Source organism: Chenopodium quinoa, unplaced genomic scaffold, assembly GCF_001683475.1.
Source record: "Chenopodium quinoa cultivar QQ74 unplaced genomic scaffold, ASM168347v1, whole genome shotgun sequence".
NCBI lineage: Eukaryota > Viridiplantae > Streptophyta > Magnoliopsida > Caryophyllales > Amaranthaceae > Chenopodium > Chenopodium quinoa.
Window position 1 is genome coordinate 772,940 of NW_018742914.1, and position 22,868 is coordinate 795,807.

Below are 22,868 nucleotides of genomic sequence, written 5' to 3' on the forward strand. Positions count from 1 at the left end.
AAGAGAGAGAAACTGAGAAGAGAGAGAGTTTGAGTGAAAGTCTGAAAGAAAGCGGCGAGAGAAAGAGGAAATTAGCTTAGGGTTAGATAATTTGGGCTTGGCCCATATTTTTAAATTAGGGTTTTAAGTTAAGCGGGTTGGGTTCGGGTTGACCCGACCTGAAACCGACCCAATTAAATAAACGGGTTTATGCGGGTTGGTTTCGGGTTGGGATTTTCAACCTGAACCCGACCCATTTAACTTCAGGTCGGGTTCGGGTTGACCCAATTACATAAACGGGTTGAAAATCTCTATCAAAACCCATTTATTTCGGGTTGGGTTCGGGTCGGGTTGTCGGGTCGGGTCAGCTTTTGCCAGCCCTAGACACGTGGCATATGACTTGTTATAACAGGCTGTTGACCCGTAGTTGACCGGTTGGGCTACTGAAAGAAAATAAAAGGCAAAGTTAGGACTGTTAGAAAATAATCAATAGTTGAGATATTAGAATAAATCGCGAATAGTTGAGATTATTAAAGTGTATTTTTCCTTTAATAAATGAGAAAATAAATTTGCTTATTTAAAAAATTAATGAACAAATAATTATACGGTACACCCTACTTCAAATAAAAAAAAAAAAAAAAAATTATACGGTACACCCAGTGTACAAAGAGCAAATTATCCACAATTTCATTCTCCGCGCCATATCAGCTCTTTATCTTCTAGTCTTGTAATCTCTCTCTCAAACAGCCATGAATGGTCTATCAACGAGCTTCAATCTACGGGTCTCAGCGCCCTCAAATTGCTTCCTTTCCACGCAAGATTTCGCTCGTCGTCGGCGAACCCCTAGCTTTCTTCTATGGCCGTCTCCGAAGCTTCGCCGGAGCTCTGGCATCGTTTGCATGGCTGTTTGTTTTCTATTTCCATTTATCTCAATTTTTTTCTCAATTTCATTGAATTAATATTTCTGGATATATTTTTCGAATTAATTTGTTTATTTTTTTGTTTTATATTTGCAGGAACCTTATCTAATTGCTAAGCTTGAATCTGCTGAAAAGACGTGGAAAGAGTTGTCGGTATATAATTCATTATCAATTGTTTGGCGCCATTTTGTTTTATTTTGTTTTCTGTTATTTAATTGTGAATTGTTGGTGGAATTTGGTTGTAGATACTAGATATTTGTGTTATATAGTATTTGTGATTGATTATGTTGTGCCGAAATCAGATACAAAATGTGGAAACGGAGAAATGTGGAAATGCAATTTTTTCATGCAATTAGGAAATGCGAAAATGATAGAATTAAATTATGAGTAATTTTTCTTTGAAATTTTAAACAAAAAGGAGTGAGGTAAAGATGGTATTGAAGGCTTATATTGATTGATTGAAGAGTGAGGTAAAGATGGTATTGGAGTTATTTTGGTTATTTGAAGAGGTATTGGAATGGAAAGGTCATTTTGTAACTGTAAAGAGACTAAAAGGGAGAAAAACTTGTTGGTTATTCAAGAAGACAATTTCCCTTAGATTTTGAGTTTCCGAGTTTTGGCAATGGGAAATGTGACCTTAATGAGAGTTTCCCATGCATCTAGCCTTAATGAGAGTTTCCCATGCATCTAGTTGAGGAAAATAAGACAATATATCCCCGGAGTTTAACTTTATCATAATTGGAAAATGGGTGGTTATTATGTAACTCTCAGAAAATGGAGAATGGGATGTATCGGTGACACTTGATTGTAAGATAGTTGATCAATAGAACCTCGACTTAGAAATGGAAGAAGCTGAAGAACAATGGTTTGCACTTTCGCATAGCAAAGTTCAGGAGCCCTTTTCTTGTTAAAAGTATGTGTTGAGACCCCATGGAAGTGTGTTTCTATGTAAGATGCCCCCATCCACCCACAAACACGCACATGCACTTGAAAATTACTGATTTAACTACCAACTAATTCAAAGGGAGTTTATCATTTCTTTGCTAAATGGTTTTGGGGATATAATTCTCTTGTACTATTAACGGCCCATTTGGTAGCCAATAATAAGTAATAGTAATAAGAATGAATTTGAGTGTAATGCAAGGAAAGTCGCATTATAATGTCCTTGATAATGCCATATTATTCTCAAGCTTAGATTTTTTTTTTCTTCATAAATCTCCATTCCTACCCAATATAACTCCCCAAGTCGTAATGGATGGTAATGAAAAAATTGAAATATTTGAGGTAAATTAGGACCTCGGTGATTGCTGTATGATTTTTTTTATATATATATTTATTTTTTCTACGTATATACAAGTATACAACGCATGAACACAATAGCATTCCCATTACCTACATTTATTATCACCTGCCAAATGGGTTGTGAATAGTTTAGCTTTCTTCTTACAATCCTACAGTATGGTGTACCCTTAACCTTTTCCACCAAAATCTAGACTGACTTATTTTATAATATGGGCCTTTAACCATTTATAACTGGAAAAGGATAGCTCCTATTGGACAGTTCTCCTCAATGAAGATTACTGTTTACCTTTCATTTTCTCAGGTTTATAAGGAACTCAATAGTGAGAGGAGGGGCGTTATGAGTTTATGGCTTCCATTTTCATAATCATGTCTGTACTCTGTAGTCTCTGTACACATTAATGGTTTTACTTAGGAGTTAGGGAGACTAGGAGAAGCATGCCCCTTATATGCTTGGGAGTTTCTATTCCATTGCTAATTGAAACATTATTTCAGCTTGCAAGTGGTTTGACATTTCTCCTCCCTGAAGTCAAATTTTAACACTTCTCTCAAATTTAAGAGGATGGGGTAATATACAATTTTAACTGTTAAATACCAACTGTTTGGGTGACTAGTGTCTGTCTTAGATTCCTGAACATGTACTATTGATGGCCTTTTCCAGGTCCCAACAGCACACTTTATATTATTTGGCTTGCTAAAGTACACTTGAACCAATGACTTCATGATTGTGTATCACACTTGATATAAATTGACTTGCTAACAGTACACTTAAACCGATGATTTCCTAACTATTATGGGCTTAACTGTCAAACAATGCCCTGCAACTCGATTGTGGCATTTAAACTCATGCCACAAGCTACCAGCTGCTTGCTTCCTCTTTCATGAGTCATGGGGTAGCGAACTACATGACTTGGGCATGGCTTGATAACAAAGTGACTCAATTCCAAATGCTTAAACTGCACTAAATCCTTTTTGAACGGATGATTCTTTGTAATACTGCTTAAGTGTACTATTTAGAAGATAATATAAAGTATACTTGTTGTTGGCAGAACCACAGATACTAATAATACATTTGTAATAATGGTAATAATTAGAAGTACATGCCAGCTCCACATGAATAGTCAGCTAAATGCCTATGCCGCAAAAGAAATATCTTTCTTCACTGTTGCAGATACAAGTGCAATTTTTAGAATCTGTTATTTATTTAATGCATTTTTCCTTACCTTCGTCAGTGGGTTAAGCAGGAAGTAGAGGGGAAATCCATGTGTTAGTGAGACCATCATTCCTTTGTCAGGTTGCCCTCTTTGGTTAGCACTCTGTATAAAAGAATTACTTTAGAGTTATGATTGTCGGATGTGATATATTCCTTTTTTTGGTCGGGGGTGGGAGTGGGGGTGGGGTTGGGGGTTGGGGGGGGGGGTGGTTGGTGCAAATTCTTTCAAGTGATTTTAAGAACAACATTCATATAAAACAATTTTGAACTGTTTTATACTTCTATGTCTTGTTTTAGTCCAAGTCTAGCTCATTTTGCTCTTTAAGGTGATCCATATGAGTTTGTTTTGAGCTATTGTGTTTGATTGGCTCGTCCCTTGTGTATTTTGGTGACATCATTGCTATTGGAGTCAGGTTGTTAGCATATGTCTGGATTTGAGTCAGGGTGTATTTTGGTGCCTATGCATGTCATTTGCATGGTTTTGAGCCAATGCACAGGTGTGCGTTGGATGACAGAGTTGTGCAGTAATGCGTTGGATGACAGAGTTGTGCAGTAAATTCTTATCTACCTATGGATGTTGCTAACACATTATTAGTGAACTATGTAAATCTGTGTGCTCTTGTTGTCTTTTCATTAATCTTTCTTGCATCAGTACAACATGTAATACTATGCATATGCGGTTATTTGACCTGTAATCTTCATTGCTCTATTTATCCTTCGCGATTGTCAAACTTCTTGATTTTTTTGTTTAGTAATGTCTTGACTCCATAAGTACAAACTTACAATGTGTGAGAAACTGAATACCAAATCAGTTAAAATTGTTTGGAAAGATAATGGGCAGTATGGTTTAGCGTCATCTATCCTATTCGTTTGCTTAACGCTGTTAAGTTATAAATCAATCACTGTGATGAATGACAGGTCAAGCTTGGTGATCCAGATGTAGTCTCAAACCCAAGTGAGTACCAAAAACTAGCACAGTCTGTTTCAGAGCTTAATGAGGTATTTCTGGTTCTGTTATGCTGTCCCTCTTAATCTTGGCACATCTTTATCGGCCATTAACTTATCTTTTATAAATTGAATGATTTATTAGGTGGTCTCAACCTATCGTAAATTTAAGGAGTGTGAGAAGCAATTAGAAGATGCTAAAGGTTATTATCTTTCTCTTACTCTACTATATAACTCAGTCAAATCATAATAGATGAACTTGTCATTGCATAGGGTACAATTCTAAAAGGTCTATATTAATTTTTATTTTATTTTTCTTATGACAGCGCTAGCAAAAGAAGAAGACATGGATGAAGATATGGAACAAATGATTGCAAGTGAAGTAGAAACTTTGAACAATGAACTCAAAGAGCTTGAGGAGAGTATAAAGGTGAATCTTTCTTCACTACTATCTAATTCACAATGTTTCTACTTCTATTTGCTTATCATATTCGGATATTCCATTATGATACATATATCTCATGTATTTTTGATTTGTCAGACATTGTTTTTACTGAAAATCTAATTTTGTACATTGCATTATGGACAGATGCTGCTTCTTCCTGCTGATCCCCTTGATGCTCGGAATATATTGCTTGAAGGTAAAATATGATCTTTTTCCAGTATTTACCTGCAATCGTTTATGTATAGTAGTCCATATTGGCCATAGGAAACACCAGACAAGAACTAAGTGAGCTTAGACATCATTAATGTCAGAAAATAAGGGAAGGAGAAGATTATATGTTAAACTGAAGCGTAAAGGATATATTAGCTATTGAGAGGCTTGGTTCTCTTGTCTCTTGCAATTAGCATCTAAATGCTAAACTACTCTCATCAATATTCAACATCCTCTCTCTCCTTCATCTACAAGCCACTAGTGACAGAAAAGTAATGCTACTCCCTAAAGTGCCCCACCCCCTTCCTTATTGTCAAATTATCTTATGTCACTGATTCTACTAGCCATGCTCCTAGATCAACTGCAATTGCATAGCCCCTTTATCTTGAACTTCAGGCCAGGATATTTTTGCATTGTGCTAGAACTTTATGGTGAAAAATGAAATATGGGATGGAAGTGGCTGTGAGACTGTTATAGACTAGCAAATCTGACTTGTATACTTTACTGATTAAGAAAAAATTTCAAGGGGAAAGCTTGGAAATTTGATTAAAGAGATTAATATTTTCTTACAAAAGGTAGTAGGTTTAGCCTACAAAGCTCATATTAGTGACTTGAGGTCACAACTCTCCAAATAGTGACTTTAGGTCACAACTCTCTCAAGGATCCACTCCAAAATTCTGCCTATCTTTTCTTTCCCCCTCTCTCTGTATTTATACTAAAGCTAATGACTCTAAACTAATAATACTAAACTACCAATATTTGCCTTCTTAATGCCCTTCCATAAGTTAGTCTATTATAAAGTACTAATGAGCTCTTTATTATTACCTTATTAACTAATGCTTGAATCCTTCATTTTGAATAAAACTATGGAATTTAACCAATTGGTCACAATAACCCCCCTTTGTTCCTGAATTTTGACTCACTTTCCTTTTTCGGATGTTTTAGAAAGTTTGACTCACTTTTACTTTATTCCATTTTTGGCTATCCCTTTTTACTTCCTTATCCCTCTTATCCCACATTATTTACACTTTTCTACTCACTCTCTCTTACTTAACCACTCTTTTCTTACACTCACCAGCATTTTACTCCATCAATCTTACTTTGGTCATCTTTTCATGCACCCACTAACTTTTTCCAACCTTATACAAGAGATCTACAGTAATTGAACTTTCGGAAATAGAGGGAGCATATAATTTTCATTTATGGGGACTGGCTTATCAAAAGTACTGACCAAGTAGTTTTCATGTAGAAATTCATATCTAAATTTAATATCTAGTTTTGTTTGGTAATGCCACTTTATAATATGTTGTGTTATTGCAGTTAGGGCTGGTACAGGAGGCGATGAAGCTGGAATTTGGGTTGGTGATCTTGTAGGTACATATCTCTTTTCCTGCTTTCAAATATTACTAAGACATGATTTTGTGTACCTATACTATATTTGTCTTAGAATTGCCGCCTTAAATTATATATTTATATTGAAATGAAAGTAAAATATGAATCTATGCAGGATTGTTAATTTCTTCACTGTAAGATCCTATGTTTGATTAATGAAAATTTGATTTCACTGTAAGATGGGCCACATAAGCATGCCATGCAGGCAAGAATTTAAATAATATTTTATGAATACAATGTATAACTTATGAGTTATGACTAATAAAATGCAGGAGTTATTTTTTTCTGGGGCCTGGCCCCTCGTGAGCAACAACAAAAAAAAAAAAAAAAAGATTAGGGTAATATCAAAGTTAGTTGTTTTTGAAAATTAAACAATAACCATTTTTAAACATTCATTCAAGTATAATTCTACTCAGACTCGTCTGTAAGTGCTTAAGAATAATGTGACCAACATATGTATAAAATAGTAAAAGATGTATTCCTAAAGATGAGTTTACAGGGTTTCAAAAGTGTGTAAGCAACAAGAAAAGGCACAAAGATTCGCTCAAGAATCACCCAATAAACAAGCAAGCACTAAACTCCACTCAATATTCAATACTAGTATTTAATATTCAACGCCCTCAATTTTTACATTATATGGCATTATGCCAAATTTTTTAATAAATAAGCCCATAATATATGCCAATTACTCGTAAAGCCCAAACCCTAAACATCTTATCTTATTCGTGAACTAACCATATAGCCGTGGCTTAAAAAAGATTACCGATATTTGTAACAAAAAATTTCTAGACCATATATTTTTTACAAGTATCATCAGAAATCTCATCTTATATACCTTGACATAAGTAGATGGATGAAAATGGTTGCTTCTCCACATCAATTTAAATTACTTTTGTTTCTTGATGACGAAATAATATTTTCCACCTTTAGTCTCATCGTTTTGGAATCTTTCATGAACCAGTTGCATTTTACTTTTTTAGGTTTACATGGGAAATGAATAATTATGGAAAGTTACTTAATTTGTGAAATTCATATCGTAGACATGTTTGGCTGACTTTAGTGCTCTGTTTAGGAAGCTGTAACTCTTACTGATGGATTTCTCCAAAACACTGGGACCATGTGGAATTTGATTTATGGATTTCGTCCTAATCTATAGTTGAAGGTGTTAACATTTAAAAATATCAAATGACCCCTAAGTGGTAGTCATTTACAAACCCTTGCCAACTCTCTTTGTCAAATCCTGATCCACCCCTTCCTTCATCAGATAAGAATATCCTTTTTTTTTTTTTTCATCTACTGTTGCCCTTAATATAGTCACCCCATGAATAATTCTAACATTGTAACAATTAAATTTTAAGACTTCATGTCCATGTATTCTAGCATTCATACCTAACCCCAGTCAATATTTAATTCTTCTTTATACGCTATCTTTTAAAAATTGCCTACACTTCTCATCTTTAGTCTAAGAGGGCAAGAAAACTGCTCATTGTTAACAACTTGTAATTAAATGAATAAATTGGAACCCTGGAGCCAAAAAAAATTACGATTTATTGCTGCAAATCAGTTTCTTGTACTATTTTGTACCACTCAAGTTGTAGGCTACTCTTTACCTCCTTCAGTATCCAATTCCGGAATGAATTTCTGAGGTATGTGTATGGGTGCTGTCACTATCCTATTAATGAATCCTCCACCCACTTTTCCTCCACTTACACCCCTGTAAAGACTCAAAAGCAAAATTAAAAACTTTCTTGTGGTAGTAGCTAATATCATGTGGATCTTATGTGAGTTATTTCTTTGTTGTTATTTTAGTTAGCATATTTTCTTGCAATTCGTAGGTGCGCATGTATCAGAAGTACAGTGAGCAGAATTCATGGAAGTTTACACCAATATCATATTCAGAGGTATGTAGTTCTTATATGCCAAATTATAAATTTACCTTTACATTCTTGTTGTACATTGATGAAGTTCTGATTTTCAAAAGGCTGAAAAAGGAGGATTCAAAACATTTGTGATGGAGATAAAAGGAAAGCGTGTGTATAGCAAACTGAAATACGAGTCTGGCGTGCACCGAGTTCAGCGTGTTCCTCTGACAGAAACCCAGGGTCGTGTGCACACTTCTACTGCAACTGTAGCCATCATGCCTGAGGTATACTCTGTTATCATCTTTCAACAAAGGACTTCATCCTTGTTTCAAAACGTTATTTCTGGACAGCTATTGTTGTTGTGCAAAGGTTGTGAAGTTATATTCCTTAAATTTGCTATGATTGCATATTTTGACCATTGTGTTAGGCATGGCAGAAAGGCACTGATATCTAAATATGCTACATTGCTACGTCTCTTCTGAACCTCTATACAACATACTGGCTTTATTCTTTTACTTGAATATTGCTCTTTCAAATTCCGTAATCCAAATTGAAAATACAATCATAGATGTGATGCACATGCTATATTGTCTTGGTGTTAATCATCTCCCGTGTGCATTGTCATATACTTCGTATAATTTTTTAAATCAACAGTTTTTCTTGCTTTTTGTCACCTATGAAGCACGAAAAGTCTAGAGCTTCCTTTTGGAGGTGTTTAAATTGTAAACATGTCTATTAGTCAACAAATGGTGGAAAATGTTTAAATATTCACTTTGGCTGTTGAAACCTTAAAGCATCAAAATTATATGTTATTGCCATGTATGAGTCTTATTTCTATGACAATGTCCACAAATGCATCTTCGAGACCTAAGAGAGATTGGCATCGAGAGTTTATGCCTTAAAGCCTGTAGGGGGCGGGGGAGATGATTTCCACGACTTGGGCTAATTGGGATCCACATCAAAAAGGTTTGGGAGTCCTAAAGGATGTGTGGAGGAAAGCCATTAACATGCTTGTGATGCTTCAAACAAAGTTAAGAACTAGGCTAAGGCGATCAGGCGAGATAGTTTGGTAGACAAGATTATACAAAAAATCTCAAAGGATTATTAGGGTTTTGATATCCTTATTGGGAACAATTTGAAGTTCATGGGTTCAAGAAAGCTCATGCACAATGAGTGTTCAATCTTCAATGTGATTCAAAACTGGCTTTTTCTACGGAGAATTGTGATTACTCCTGATCAGACTAACACATCATACATGGAAAAGTCCTCAATGAGTGAAGCGTAGGGGCAAGTTTTGGACATGGTTCAAACCATGGGGGACTTAGTGAAACTTGAGAACCTTTCGGGTAATGGTGGAATTAGTGTTGAATCAGGGAAATTAATGGGCATGGTTCGGTGTGTGTTAGTCATTTAGTTATATCTCATGCCCCATCTTTGTATTAATAATTTTAATAGGCAACATGCATTATTAATTTTATAATGTAGAGTCATGAAGTTGATCAAAGGACTTTATAAGCCTTAGGCATTGTGGGAAATAAAAACGGTTAAGTGGCTACTGCCATTCGTCTTATAAACTAAGAAGCGTGGGGCTCAAAGAGCATAGTGGGAGCCTGGAGGTGGTTGCCTCCACTACCTGAAAGATAGGGATTAAGCCTTAAGGTAATGCCAGAAGTGGATATCAGTTATCACTAGTGTGGTTAACACTATTGCGGCAATAACCTTGTCATTAATATCATTTGGATATCATATCCCAAACTTCTCACTCTCACCGACTGACCATATGATGGAAATAGATGGATTATCACAGATATTTGCGTCCTATAGTTTTCGACACTGAAGAATAGGAATTACATTTGGTAAGGCGATGAAAGGCTACTTCAATCTAGGAAACTGCCAAAAAACCCGAGTGTTTGAAGGTTTTCCAATAGTTTCATGTCAGCCTTGCCAGCTTTATTTTCAGCTCAATCTATTAGTCCGGTTTATTCTATCACTTAAGCCTTCTGATTCTTGTTGTGTTCTCGAGTCTTGTCAGTTTTTGCTAGCTCTATTTTCAGTCCAATCTGTCAATCTGGTTGACTCTACCATATGTAATATGTTAGACTAATAATTAGCAAAAGAATAATCAAACTATCACTTCCGTTTGGGAAGGCATGGTTAATAAGTCAGAAGACGAACAGGGTTACCTCAATTGGCGATCCATGAGCCCATGAGGTTGAGAAGTAGTTTTCACATTTGACCTGGGGGTAGGAAAGGGCAGGTGTTGCTTAAATTTGTGTTTAAGAAACACTTTGTAATATGTTACATTTTCCACACACCACTCTTCTCCCTTGTTACCCATAAATCCTTAAGAATTTAACTGTGGCTTGTGCTGTAATCAGGTTGATGAAGTTGAAGTATTCATTGATCCCAAAGATATTGAACTTACAACAGCAAGATCTGGAGGTGCTGGAGGTATGGATCTTTACAAAACACGTGTTTTATGTGGTGACATCATCACAAATGTTTTTGCAAATCTAAAAGTGTTTTCTTTCTTATGCACAGTCTATGCTCTTAACTTTTTTTTGTCTATTCTCATGCATGTATGTTATAATTCAGGTCAGAATGTGAACAAGGTTGAAACAGCTGTGGATCTTGTCCACAAACCCACAGGAATTCGTATTTTCTGTACAGAAGAAAGGACACAACTTCGAAACAGAAGTCGTGCGATGCAATTATTGAGAGCAAAATTGTAAGGGACAAAATTATTCATACTTGTCACAGTGGAATTTATTCAACTGTACATGCACCTGGTGTTTGACTACTCTTATGCATGAGATGTTTGTGTGGGATCTTATATGTAGAATTCGACAATATAAGTTCGAATAATACAAGTTCAAACAAAATAAACTGTGATACTAACACAAGTTCAGCTAACTTCAAACAAAATAAACTCGGATAAGTTAAGGTAGTTTCAGATAATATAAAGTCAGACAAAAAAAAGTTAATAGAATAAAACCTAGATTTAGAGGTATCAGAGTAAGTTTCATTTGAAAAAAAATACTAGTATGTGTGAGAGAGAGAGAGAGAGAGAGAGAGAGAGAGGCACAGTTTGGTCAAATATATGCGATGATCTTTAACCATATCTTATATTACCTCAAGTACCCCCGATATTCCATACTCGAATATAGGTATTATGAATATTTGACACTTGGGCCAAATACATGTAATTAATAGAATGACTGAGGGAACACTTGCAATAGTTGAAAACATGCATGTCTAAATATCACTGTGTACCAAGGTATAATGGACATCCCTTGAATTTTTTAGGAGAATCCCTCTAAGTTTAGGACCTTTTTGGTTCTTGTATTCAATAGGATGGAGATGAAACAGATGCTGAATTTCCAGCCAACATACATTGTGAAAGTTGCGTAGGAATGATTCGACTTGTAATTATCCTTGACTGTTCAAAAATCGATACCTACTCGTGCTTTCATCATGAAGGGGGATTAAGTCATTCCCATGCTTATATGCAGTTTTTTATTCTTGAGTTGAGGAGCATACCCTTTTATCAATTATGTTTTTGTGAATTTCCAAGATTATGGCATCATTTATTTTTCTGTTTTAAGTGTTCCTCTAATTCTTAAGCTGGATTTACTCACTGATGCAATGATATTGCAGGTATGAAATCAAGTTGCGTGAGCAGCAAGAGGAGATTAGGAATCAGCGAAAGTTGCAGGTTTGACTTTTAAAACACTGGAAAATTGAACGGTATTTTGCTTAGTTGATACAAGAATATAAAATTAAGCATTTACTGGCACAGGGACAACATTCTATTATGTGATTGAGCTTTGTTTGCTACACGATTAGCGTGGATTGCATCTTTTGGATATGTCCTCCACATGAATCTAAAATGATGTATGCCAGTTTTTTTAGAGTTCACCTATGAAAGGCATCTTCTTGTCTTTGTCTTTGGTTATACTGATAGCTAGCCAAGTACATGCTGGTAAACCTAGTTATCTGGGTAGCTGCTGAGTGCTGACAATCAAATTTCTTATCTTGTCATGAAATTGAGCTGTTTAATGGGAAGTGAAAAAATAATTCAGTGTAGCATGTAGGTCATGAACCATGTCTCATTGCCACCATTACAATCTACATCTGTAGTTAGGATTGGGTCACAAACCTAACAGTTACCCAAAATGTTAATTCTCCTGAACAGAATAGATTGTATCCTACTATCATAGATGAACATATAACAGTTTGCTTGCATCATCTTTTCTTTCGAAATGCTCATGTAACTTTGCTAAATGATAGGTTGGAACTGGTGCTCGCGCTGAAAAAATTCGAACATATAATTATAAGGTATGATTCTAATTTGCTGTTAGCTGGCCAGACAGGATACAGCTCTATGTTATTCTAGGATGATTTTAACATTGTGAATATTCTTCTATATGGGAAAAATATAAGTACAAGATAAACTCAAAATACAATGAGTTGAATAGCTTTACTGTCACCTATCCTTGGAGGTGCATTTTTTTTTTTTTTTGGTGAAACTTGGAGGTGCATTTGGATCTCATTTAATGAGTTTGGGATTTTTACAACCTAAATTTCTTCAGGATAATAGGGTGACAGACCACCGGTTAAAAATGAACTTTGAGCTCACGTCTTTCCTGGAAGGCGATATAGAGACAGCTGTCCAGGTAAAACATCTTGCTGGGAGCTTATTGCTCTTTGAGAATTTTGAAATCATTTTGGACAAGCATTTGTTAATTTACATTCTGGTTGTTTACTTGCAGTCCTGCACAACTATGGAACAGAAAGAGTTATTGGAAGAACTTGCTGCTTCAGTAGGTTCAACAGCCAGCTAAATGAACAATTGCTCGATTCCATTGAGCGCTGTTGGTGAATCAGATCGAGTGTACATGTGATGTGCGCTTAATGACAGCTGAGCCACTGTTGTAGGATAAAGAGTAATTCTGCTGATTAAAAACATGATCTCTTGTAAATTTTGCTTAAAAGATTAAAACATTATCTTATCAATATTTGAATTTTATAGTAGTCTCTGCTCTTTGTGTCATTGTCGAATATTAATTTGGATAATTTGCCAATTACTACCGCAAGTTAATACCACTTTGTAAATTACTATCGCAAATTAAAAAAGTTGTGAATTACTACCGCAAAAAATCTTAAGATGTTGCGATTACTACCAAACCCCCATTAAACCTAACTATGACGTCATTATATCCCTTTAACCCGTGTTTGACCATGATTAAGGGCTTTAACCAGCCCCCCCCCCCCAACAAAAAAAAATGGTTTAGGGATATAATGACGTCATGGTTAAGGGCTTTAACCATGGGTTAAAGTGATGTAATGACGTCATAGTTGGGTTTAATGAGGGTTTGGTAGTAATCGCAATATCTTAAAAATTTTTGCGGTAGTAATTCACAACTTTTTTAATTTGCGGTAGTAATTTACAAAGTAGTATAAACTTGCGATAGTAATTGACAAATTTTCCTATTAATTTTTACAATCTTAGTCTTTGACTCTTGGTGTTAATGCTGCAAGTGATGTCATCCGGTTAATATCCTATATAACAAAGCATGTTAACATAGCATTATTTTTATTATTTTTGCCTTAAAAATGGTATACTAACATTTCTCTTTTTCTTACTCTTACACAAAGGGTATTTCATACTTCCTCTGTTATTTTTTTACTTGACAGGTTTCTTTTATCACGTTTGTCAATGTAAAACTTTAACGATCAATAATTTTAATTTTCCATAAGTAAAAATATAAAAGTTATATATTATGATAATACTTATTCAGTCTCGTCAAAAAAAAAAAAAAAACAAAAAACTTATTCGGACGAATTCAAAAATATTCTACATAAATATGGTTTTTGATACATATTTTTCACAAAAGATGGTCAAAGGAGAGGTGGTTAATAGTGTAAAAGTTAAAGCGGTCAAATAATAATGAGCGGAGGAAGTACTTTAGAGGAGTTTCTATTGACCACTTATTGACACACGGGTGCACTGTGCTCATCATTATGAGCATGAAGGCAAGAAATAAGTTTTTTTTTTGAAGAAAAAGTTTTTTTTTTTTTCATACAAATATGATTAGAAAAAAATCTTATACAAGATCTACAAAAATATTAAATCAATAACAAATATATGACAGTTAAATCAAATATAACATTCTTTCATCAAAGCTACGATCGGGGTTGCATATCTTATATTTCTTGAAAGATTTCCCACTATATTGTTAAAACAAAAATTAATTCCCTTTGTGCGTCGAATTAAAAACAAATTCCCAAAATACTGTCCACGTAGGATCGGTGTTAGGTGTCAATTTTTTTTATTTGGTTTAACTTTAAACTGCTAATGGTATTAGGGATTTTAGCTTTAAAACTGTTAACAGTATTAGTGGTTTCATGAAAGAGACATCCTTTTACTATTAACATATCTCTTTTCCTCCTTACTTTGTGTAACGCAACCCATACCCTCGAAATCTTAACTATCGCAGTGTCGTCGGAGTTGGAGTAGGTTTGGGTTAGTTTCAAGGATAAAGCAACTGGGGAAGGGTTGTAGGGGAAGGTATGGGTGAGCATGGGATGGGTACCCGTACTGTTAGTACTAACGGTTCGGGTAACCGATAACCAATTTCACTAAAAGTGATACCCATAAACCGAACCGTTAGTACTTAATAAGATATCCAATAATGATAATTAAACTTAATAATGTGGTTATTATTATATCATTTCACACTAATTAACAACAATATCTACTGTATTTGATTTTTAAATTTTAATGCAATCGCAATATTTTATGAATATATAAATATAAATGTTTACGGCCAAAATAACAATAATTTTTTTAATTGATTTGAGCTAAATTGAATTGAACTGAACTGAACTGATTGGAGCTGAACTGAACTGAACTGAATAGAGCTGAAATGAATATTTTATGAGAGAAGGAAATTAGGAACTAAATTGAACTGAACTGAACTGAACTGAACTGATTGGAGCTGACTGAACTGAACTGAACTGAAATTAAGCTAAAGTGAACATGCCCTATATTCTTGGTTTTAAACTATTACGTATATAATATGAAGTATTTAAACTTACAATTTTAGCAATATTATACATTGTATTTTAAATTTGAACCACATGTTCTTAATATTTGAACATAAATATTGAATATGGAGTATGTTTTTGTTGCTTTTGAATTCACGATCATTTGTTTTGACTTCATGTTATTTTAGGGTTTATATTCATTTGTTAAAGTTTCTATGTTCTTTAATTGAACTTTTATGTTCATCGAGTGCATAAAAGCATCTCCATTGGTTTACAAAAAGGACTTGCATGCAAATTAAATTAAATTGTAAGGAAATTCTACATGGTGGCCTATAGGTTTTGCAAAGGTGGACAAAAAAATGCCATAATTTCTAGTAATCCCAAGAATTGTTAACCATTTCTGATTTTGGACTCATTTTTTAACCCTAATTCATTAAATTACTAACCTACCCCTTAAATTATTCAACACAAACCCTTATTGACTCACCACCACCTCACCACCACTGATTCACCACCCAACTCCCACCACCACCACCCCACCACCCCTGATTCACCACCACCACCCTTTCTCCCTCCTCCGTCCCCAGCCAGACACCCATACCCTTTCCCTACTACTCCACCTCCATCCCCTGCCCGCCCATCGCCTTCCCCTAGGGCTGAGCAAAACTACTCGAATAACCGAAAACCCGTTCCGTAACCGTTCCGAAAATTAGGGTACCCGATCCGATAACCTTAACGGTTCAGTACCCGTTCCGATAATTTGTTATTGGTATGGTTATTGGGTATCAGTTTAAAATTAACGGTTACCCGATCCGATCCGATAAGCAATTTTTTTGTTTTTTTCCCTACTTAAATCTATTTTTTCAAAATCTAAACTCTTACTTCATTCATAATAACTTTATAATATCAATGATTAGTAATATTATTAATACTTTGGTAAAGATCATGTGACGACATTCATGTGACGGCATTCATAACACATTTACAAGTATTGATCACTTATTTTAGTATGCAATAAAATCATTTAAAAAAGGACAAAAGAGTTTACTTCATTATGTAGCAAATTCATAACACATTTACAAGTATTGATCACTTATTTTAGTATGCAATAAAAAATCATTTAAAAAAGAACAAAAGAGTTTATTTCATCATATAGCAAATTTGTAAGTAGGGGTAATGATAATATTTGTACATAATAATCTTTTTTTTTGTGCTTTGATTTATTTACATTATGCATTAGTAGTAAGCGATTAGTTTTATTTTAGGATCTATTAAAAAAGATAGGATAAATTCGAGCATATCAACATATCATATGTCCTTGTTTAAGTTGTTAAGGATTTCATGGACTTATTAATAATATGATTTAATTTTATAGCGATGAACAAATCAACTAATTTACGTCATATCATATTTGAGCCAAGAACCGACTAATCATTTAAAATAAATTTTCGGCAATGTAAATCACTATCATAATTAGCTTACTGTGACAAACAAATTAATTGTATACAATCATATCTATTATATATTACATTGGGAAAATTCAATAAAAACGATATAAGCCGAATTAAATCTGACCGTTGAATTAATAATATTCATTTTGATATCTGAGGTGAGGTATTTAAAATATTGAAATGTGTCTTATCAAATTTAAATGATTATCTAAAATTGAGGTGAGGTATTTAAAATATTGAAATGTGTCTTATCAAATTTAAATGATTATCTAAAATTGTCGGGTTAAATTATGGGACTTGTTATTCATCGCCCGCAAATCTCTACATAAAGCCCACATTTTATAATTTTTTGACAAATTTGCCCTTTTTATAATTTTAACGGAAGATAAATTTTTCGCACTAAAAAAATGTGGAGCAGCACCGGATCGCCGAGGATCACTGGAGAATCGCCGTCGTCATCGGAAAAAGAGGTTCGTAACGCATCGTAAGGACGAAATGGTGGCTGGCGCCTAGCCAAAAGGCCATGCCGTGGTTGTGGCGCCTAGCCAGGACGCCGCCACCGTGGTCACGGCGCCTGGTTGAGAAGCCTCGACCATAGTAGTGGCGCGTGGCCATGACGCCGCAGCCACGGCCAAGGCGCCTGGCCACCACGCCGCCACCATGGCGGCGGCGTCCTGACCAGGCGCCCCGGCCGTGGCTCCGGCGTCCTGGCCAGGCGCCAGTAGGGGAATATATATATATATATATATTTTTTTTTTTTTTATTTTATTTTTTAATTTAATCCCCTTTTTTTTTTTTTTTGTTTGTTTTTGTTAATTTAATCTTAATGTAATTATATTTATACGTTATATGTTATTGTTACAGGATTATGGTGGAGACGGAAATGATTACAGTGGGATTTTTGTACATGATGGCCTGTTCGAAGATGCTCAACAAGCGATTGATTGGGCAAAACAGGTTGCAATTAGATCAGGCTTTTGTTTAGTAGTAGCAACTCATAAATCTCAACGGGATGGTAGAATGGATCGCATTTTGAGATGCGACCGTTATCGCAAAAGAGAAGAACGAGATTTCAGTAAAGCGATTCGGTTTGACTCAAAGCGGAAAGGTTGTGGGTGTCAGTTCCGAGTTAAGGTTCGACAACATCAAAGGCGTGACGGTTGGGAAGTGAAGGGTTACGACAAATGGGGATATCACAACCATGAGCTGATAGCATACAAAGTGGGGCATCGGCAGTTAAGCGGCCTAAGTCCAGCTGCGAAACTAGTTGTAAAAGAAATGAGTGATGCTCAAGTGAAGCCCGCTAAAATATTAGCGTCTGTGTTAGAGAAATTCCCCGAAGACCAGCCAAACCGAAGACACATCTACAACGTCAGACAGAAATTGAGGTTTGAACGGTCAGAGGGAAGGAACCCTATACAGCAGCTTCTGCACCAGGCACAAGCACGTGGTTACCTTTACTGGTTTGAATCTGACGAAGACACATCGGAGGTAACTCATTTGTTCCTTGTCCATCCTGATTGTGCTGATATGATTTCGTCTTGGCCATCTGTGATTTTGATCGATTCAACGTACAAGACAAACAAGTACAAGTTCCCACTGGTTGAGATGGTTGGGATGGCTCCAACGAACCAGAACTTTCTGATTGGTTATGCAGTCATGAAGGATGAGACGGCTGCGAGTTACCGTTGGGTGTTGGAAAAGTTGAGAAACTACATCGGCCCAAATGTACAGCCATCGGCCATCGTAAGTGATTGTGAGGGAGGTCTTTTTGCCCCTATAGCGGAGCTGTTTCCGGAGTCGAGCCATTTACTGTGCACATGGCACATCAACAACTGCGTGAAAGTCAAAGCCTACAACCTTTTCAACAAGAACTTAGATTCAGCAGAGAGATTGGTAAATGGTAAGTGGCGGAAGATCCTGCAAGCTACCACGGAGGCAGAGTACGATCGAGCCTTGGAAAACTTAAAGGATGCGTACAAGTGGTGCCCGCCAATCGTAGACTATGTGATGCATCAGTGGGTACCTCAGAGGGAAAAGTTTGTCAAATATTGGACGAACCAAGTTCTTCATTTTGGGAACACTACGACATGCAGAGTCGAGAGCGCTCATAGAGCTTTGAAGGACTGGATTGATTCTTCCACGGCTGCTCTGGATACACTGTTCGAGAGAATAAACAAGGCTATTGATACTCAGAGGAACGGCATCAAGAACTATCTCGAGGACTCCAGACGACGACATGGCATGTTGTATGGCCATTTCATATTTAAGATTCTCCACGGTCGTGTGTCACACCACTGTTTGGGGTTGATTCTGAGCGAGTATACCAGGATGAGGGAGTTGGGCGATGAAGTGGCTATTCGGTGCGGATGTGCTATATCAATGACTCATGGATTACCTTGTGCATGCACCATTCACCGCGTAATTACGCAAGACAGGGCGTCGTTACATGTCGATCAGGTTCATCCATTCTGGCGGACGCTCGTTATCGGAGAGCATGCTGTTCCGCATACGGTTCACCGTGAACAGGAGGAGTTGGAGCAGTTTCAGATGATGTTTGACCAAGTGTCCTCCAGTCACCCTTCGATCATTCGTAGTGCTACACACATACTTCATGACATGTTCAATACATCGTGTTTGGATACCGAGGAACCGGAAGGGGTCGAGCGACCTAGGGGTCGACAACCACGGCGGAACAAGAGTGCGTTTGAGTACATTCGCGGTCGTGGCCGTGGCCGTGGCCGTGGTCGTACATCCTCATCAAGTGGCAGCCAATCATCGTCGTCGGTGAATATGCCCGGCACCGGTAAGACATTCGACTTGCCTTTCTTTTGTTGACTGTTTGATTAGTTTACTGTTGACTTGTTTATTGTGTTTATTGATGTGTGTAACAGGGAGAATGGACATTGAACATTTTCCATATAAGGACAGGATCCCTAATATCATGATGCCATTCTTGGACGGGTGGAATGATGTCATTGCAGATGGTAACTGCGGATTTCGGGTTGTGGCGGATGTGTTTCAAATGGGTGAAGACAACTACGGTTTAGTGCGGCAGTTGATGTACAGTGAAATCGCATCAAACCGAGATGTGTATGGCCATGTGTACGGCGAGGACTTGGATAGGTCTCTGCAGCGTATCCGGTGGGGAGGGGGACCTTGCGGTCAAAATCATTGGTTCGATGCGCCACTTGATCTCTTTGCCGTTGCAAACATCTACAAGTGTGCAGTCATGCATTTCGGCCTTGGTTTACATAGTCGAGCCTATTATCCATGTACAACGGTTCTGCCCTGGTGTTCGCGCGAGACCGTCACCAGACCGGTAAGGGACGTTGTTATTGGATTTCTTGGGCCGTCATACAGACATTTTATCCGATTAGACATGTCACCCGATTTTCCGGTCCCAAATATCATACCGAAGTGGTATGAAATTCGTAGAGCAAGCGTGGAGAGTTGGGATGCTTTGTACCATGCTCGCGTGCAACAGTGGAACAATTTAATTGCCATGTAGTTTTTGTTGATGTACACCTACCTTTTACTATGAGGCCTTGTATTGTCAATACTATGTCATTTCTATGTGTTCATTTTTAAAAGATAATGTTTCATTTTAAAAACTAACAACAATAATTTCAAATATTACAAAATAAAATGATAATATTGAATTTTAAAAACTAAGAACAATAATGTCAAATATTACAAACTAAAAAGATAATGTCTAATTTACAAAAATCAGTAATCCCTCTGTGACGCCCACTGCCACTGCTCAAGGGTCCGTTCCAGATCGTCAATAACAGCTCTGCCTGATGCACTCGTCATGCAGTCCCTTTCCTCAAAAAGTCGGTGGCCCAACTGCATAATCTTGCCCATCCACTACACAAAACAAAAAACATGAAACGACGTATTATACATATATATATTAAAATAAGAGAACAACAAATAAAAGATGAGACGTACCGCATAAGAGGCAGTGGCAGGTGGCACATCGTCATCATCTGCGTCGTCGATGTCTTTGATCAACCTCGGGTGCGAGTGCCGGATGTACCATTCCATGTAGTGCTGGTCACACATGGCAGTCACCCCACTTGGCGGCCGCTGCAGCTCCGCCGTCCATAGGCGGGCAACCATCGGAAACTGCTCCCACATAGATATCATGTTTGACGGCCATTGGACGACGTACTCCTTCGACGACGCAGATCGTACCGCCTTACTGGGCCATGCCGGTGGAGGTGGGACAACTTGGACAAATCCAAGCTGGCGAAGACAGCGCTGCGGCATGTACGCCTCTACGATCTCGCGATACTGAATCAGTCCAGTGTAGAGGGTCCTGGGTACCCTATTACTAGGGTTCTGGCCGAAAGGCATCCAGTTCACCTGCACATTATTTAAAATCAGTAACAGTCATAAAATAAAGCATCAGATTGTAAAAGTAGAAATAATTTAATCACTGTACCTCTAAGGGGGACATCCTGTCAAGCGATAACCGTATGGAGCGCAGGCGGTCAACGGACTTCTTCTCGACACGCGGACTCCACGCACAGGCACGTGGCTGGCCATCACCAATGGGAACCGGGTCGCGGTGTGGTCGAAACGCAGGAAAATACTCGTATATCCAGGTCTGTAACAACGTCAGACATCCAGTGATACCTGCTGCATCAGCCCGGCTCGAGAATCCTAACTGGCGATACAGATACGCCAGCGTAGCCGACCCCCAAGAAAACTGGCCTACTCTGTCGGGCTCACACGCGTCAACTATGTCGCGTGGCCTGAGCTTGTTCCCGCTCTTATCCGGAAACAAGGTACACCCGAAAAGAAGAAAAACATATGCAGCCAGCTGTGTGTCCTGCGTCCTACGTGCCGTAGGGTGCAAACATCGCTGCAAGACGGCTGCGATCTTAACGCCGCCGTGATCCCACACACCAAGTGCCGATGTGTACAGCGCAGCCCTATCCACCGCCAACAGCTCCGCTAGTAAATCTGCCTGATCCGCATCAGTGACGACAGATGCTCGGTTTCCCTCCACGGGAATCCCAAGGATGGCCTCGACGTCATGCAACATGATCGTCATCTCACCGAACGGAAGGTGGAACGAGTTCGTATCCGGCTGCCATCGCTCAACGAAAGCCGTGATCAGCGTCCAGTCAATCCTATCGTGCATGGTGGCAGGAAGGTGACTCACTCTAGTGGCCCTCAATCGCCCGACCATCTCGCTCTCCTCCGGCCAAGCATCAGCCCAGCTACACAAAAACCTACAAGTCTTTTCCCGGGTTTGGCATTTCAAAATGCCTGTATCCAAAGCCCTCTCCTGGTCCTCCCAAATACGGGTAGCGATGTGTCCTAAAAAGCTAGGAATCACACTCCCGTCTATAGGTCCCCCGGCCACCTCACCCCTCACCATCCAAGAATCATTAACGGCCCTCGACCGTTTTCTGCTACCCGCAGACACAGTGGACGCAGATGATGTGCCAGATCTACTAACAAACCTACCATCTCGACCCTTACGCACATCTACCCTATGCGTCTCATACGTATCATCAAGTCTCTGACTGAATGGACCGTAATCATCATATGGTCCACTCTGATCGTCGACATCCTCATCTGCATCATCCTCGTCCTCGACCTCCTCCTCCTCGACCTCCTCCTCCTCCTCCTCATCATCATCATCATCATCTTGATCGTCCGCAGAACAGTGCACCCGTTCTCTGCGGGCCGAGGCCGAAATACCACGGGATCTAACGTGTCTGGGCCCCGAGCTCTCCATTGAGTAGATCGTACTCCTCACGACGTCAATACTCTTCCCCGCACTAGGTCTAAATTGCGATGCCTAACTCCAAGTAAATAACGAAACATAATAACGAAAACAAATTAAAAAAAGTCGAAAATAAACACAAAAGCAAATAAACAAGTCACGGAAATAAAATTATAAACATAAAAAATATAAAATTAAAACAAATAAAAAAACAAAATTTTAAAAAAAAAAGATAAAAAAAAAGGGAACATACAATTTAAAAAAAAGAAAAACAAATTTTTTAAAAAAAAAAAAAAAATCGAAAATAAAATTTAAAATTAAAAAAAAAACAAAAAAAAAATTTTAAAAAAAAAACA

At 37.5% G+C, this 22,868-nt stretch overlaps 3 protein-coding genes across 3 annotated transcripts; 2 read left to right on the top strand and 1 right to left on the bottom strand.

Annotated features, from left to right (window-relative positions):
* The first annotated feature begins 583 nt into the window (after window positions 1–583).
* LOC110727816 (peptide chain release factor APG3, chloroplastic-like) lies at window positions 584–13,302 on the top strand. The gene is made up of 15 exons (XM_021907383.1): window positions 584–884; window positions 996–1,052; window positions 4,330–4,410; window positions 4,502–4,559; window positions 4,683–4,786; window positions 4,946–4,997; window positions 6,332–6,381; window positions 8,239–8,304; window positions 8,385–8,549; window positions 10,644–10,716; window positions 10,861–10,993; window positions 11,923–11,980; window positions 12,556–12,603; window positions 12,858–12,941; window positions 13,038–13,302. The coding sequence occupies exons 1-15, from the start codon at window positions 729–731 to the stop codon at window positions 13,107–13,109; spliced, it is 1,257 nt and encodes a 418-aa protein (XP_021763075.1). The 5' UTR covers window positions 584–728; the 3' UTR covers window positions 13,110–13,302.
* Window positions 13,303–17,895: 4,593 nt separating this feature from the next.
* On the top strand, window positions 17,896–20,381 carry LOC110727817 (PKS-NRPS hybrid synthetase CHGG_01239-like). Its single transcript, XM_021907384.1, has 2 exons — window positions 17,896–19,572; window positions 19,661–20,381. Exons 1-2 carry the CDS (start codon window positions 18,045–18,047, stop codon window positions 20,275–20,277), a joined length of 2,145 nt encoding a protein of 714 aa, XP_021763076.1. The 5' UTR covers window positions 17,896–18,044; the 3' UTR covers window positions 20,278–20,381.
* A 75-nt stretch (window positions 20,382–20,456) lies between these two features.
* Window positions 20,457–21,440, bottom strand: LOC110727818. Its single transcript, XM_021907385.1, has 3 exons — window positions 21,217–21,440; window positions 20,721–21,137; window positions 20,457–20,636 (listed from the first exon to the last, which is right to left on the bottom strand). Exons 1-3 carry the CDS (start codon window positions 21,229–21,231, stop codon window positions 20,496–20,498), a joined length of 573 nt encoding a protein of 190 aa, XP_021763077.1. The 5' UTR covers window positions 21,232–21,440; the 3' UTR covers window positions 20,457–20,495.
* Window positions 21,441–22,868: the final 1,428 nt, after the last annotated feature.

Excerpts from the sequence above, each read along its gene's own strand:
- LOC110727818 (XM_021907385.1), bottom strand. Across the intron at positions 20,637-20,720 it reads CTGCCACTGCCTCTTATGCG|TGGATGGGCAAGATTATGCA; the intron begins GTACGTCTCATC and ends TGTTTTGTGTAG.
- LOC110727817 (XM_021907384.1), top strand. The coding sequence starts at position 18,045 with ATGAGTGATGCTCAAGTGAAGCCCGCTAAAATATTAGCGTCTGTGTTA. Across the intron at positions 19,573-19,660 it reads GGTGAATATGCCCGGCACCG|GGAGAATGGACATTGAACAT; the intron begins GTAAGACATTCG and ends TGTGTGTAACAG.
- LOC110727816 (XM_021907383.1), top strand. The coding sequence starts at position 729 with ATGAATGGTCTATCAACGAGCTTCAATCTACGGGTCTCAGCGCCCTCA. Across the intron at positions 885-995 it reads CTGGCATCGTTTGCATGGCT|GAACCTTATCTAATTGCTAA; the intron begins GTTTGTTTTCTA and ends TTATATTTGCAG. Across the intron at positions 4,787-4,945 it reads AGCTTGAGGAGAGTATAAAG|ATGCTGCTTCTTCCTGCTGA; the intron begins GTGAATCTTTCT and ends CATTATGGACAG.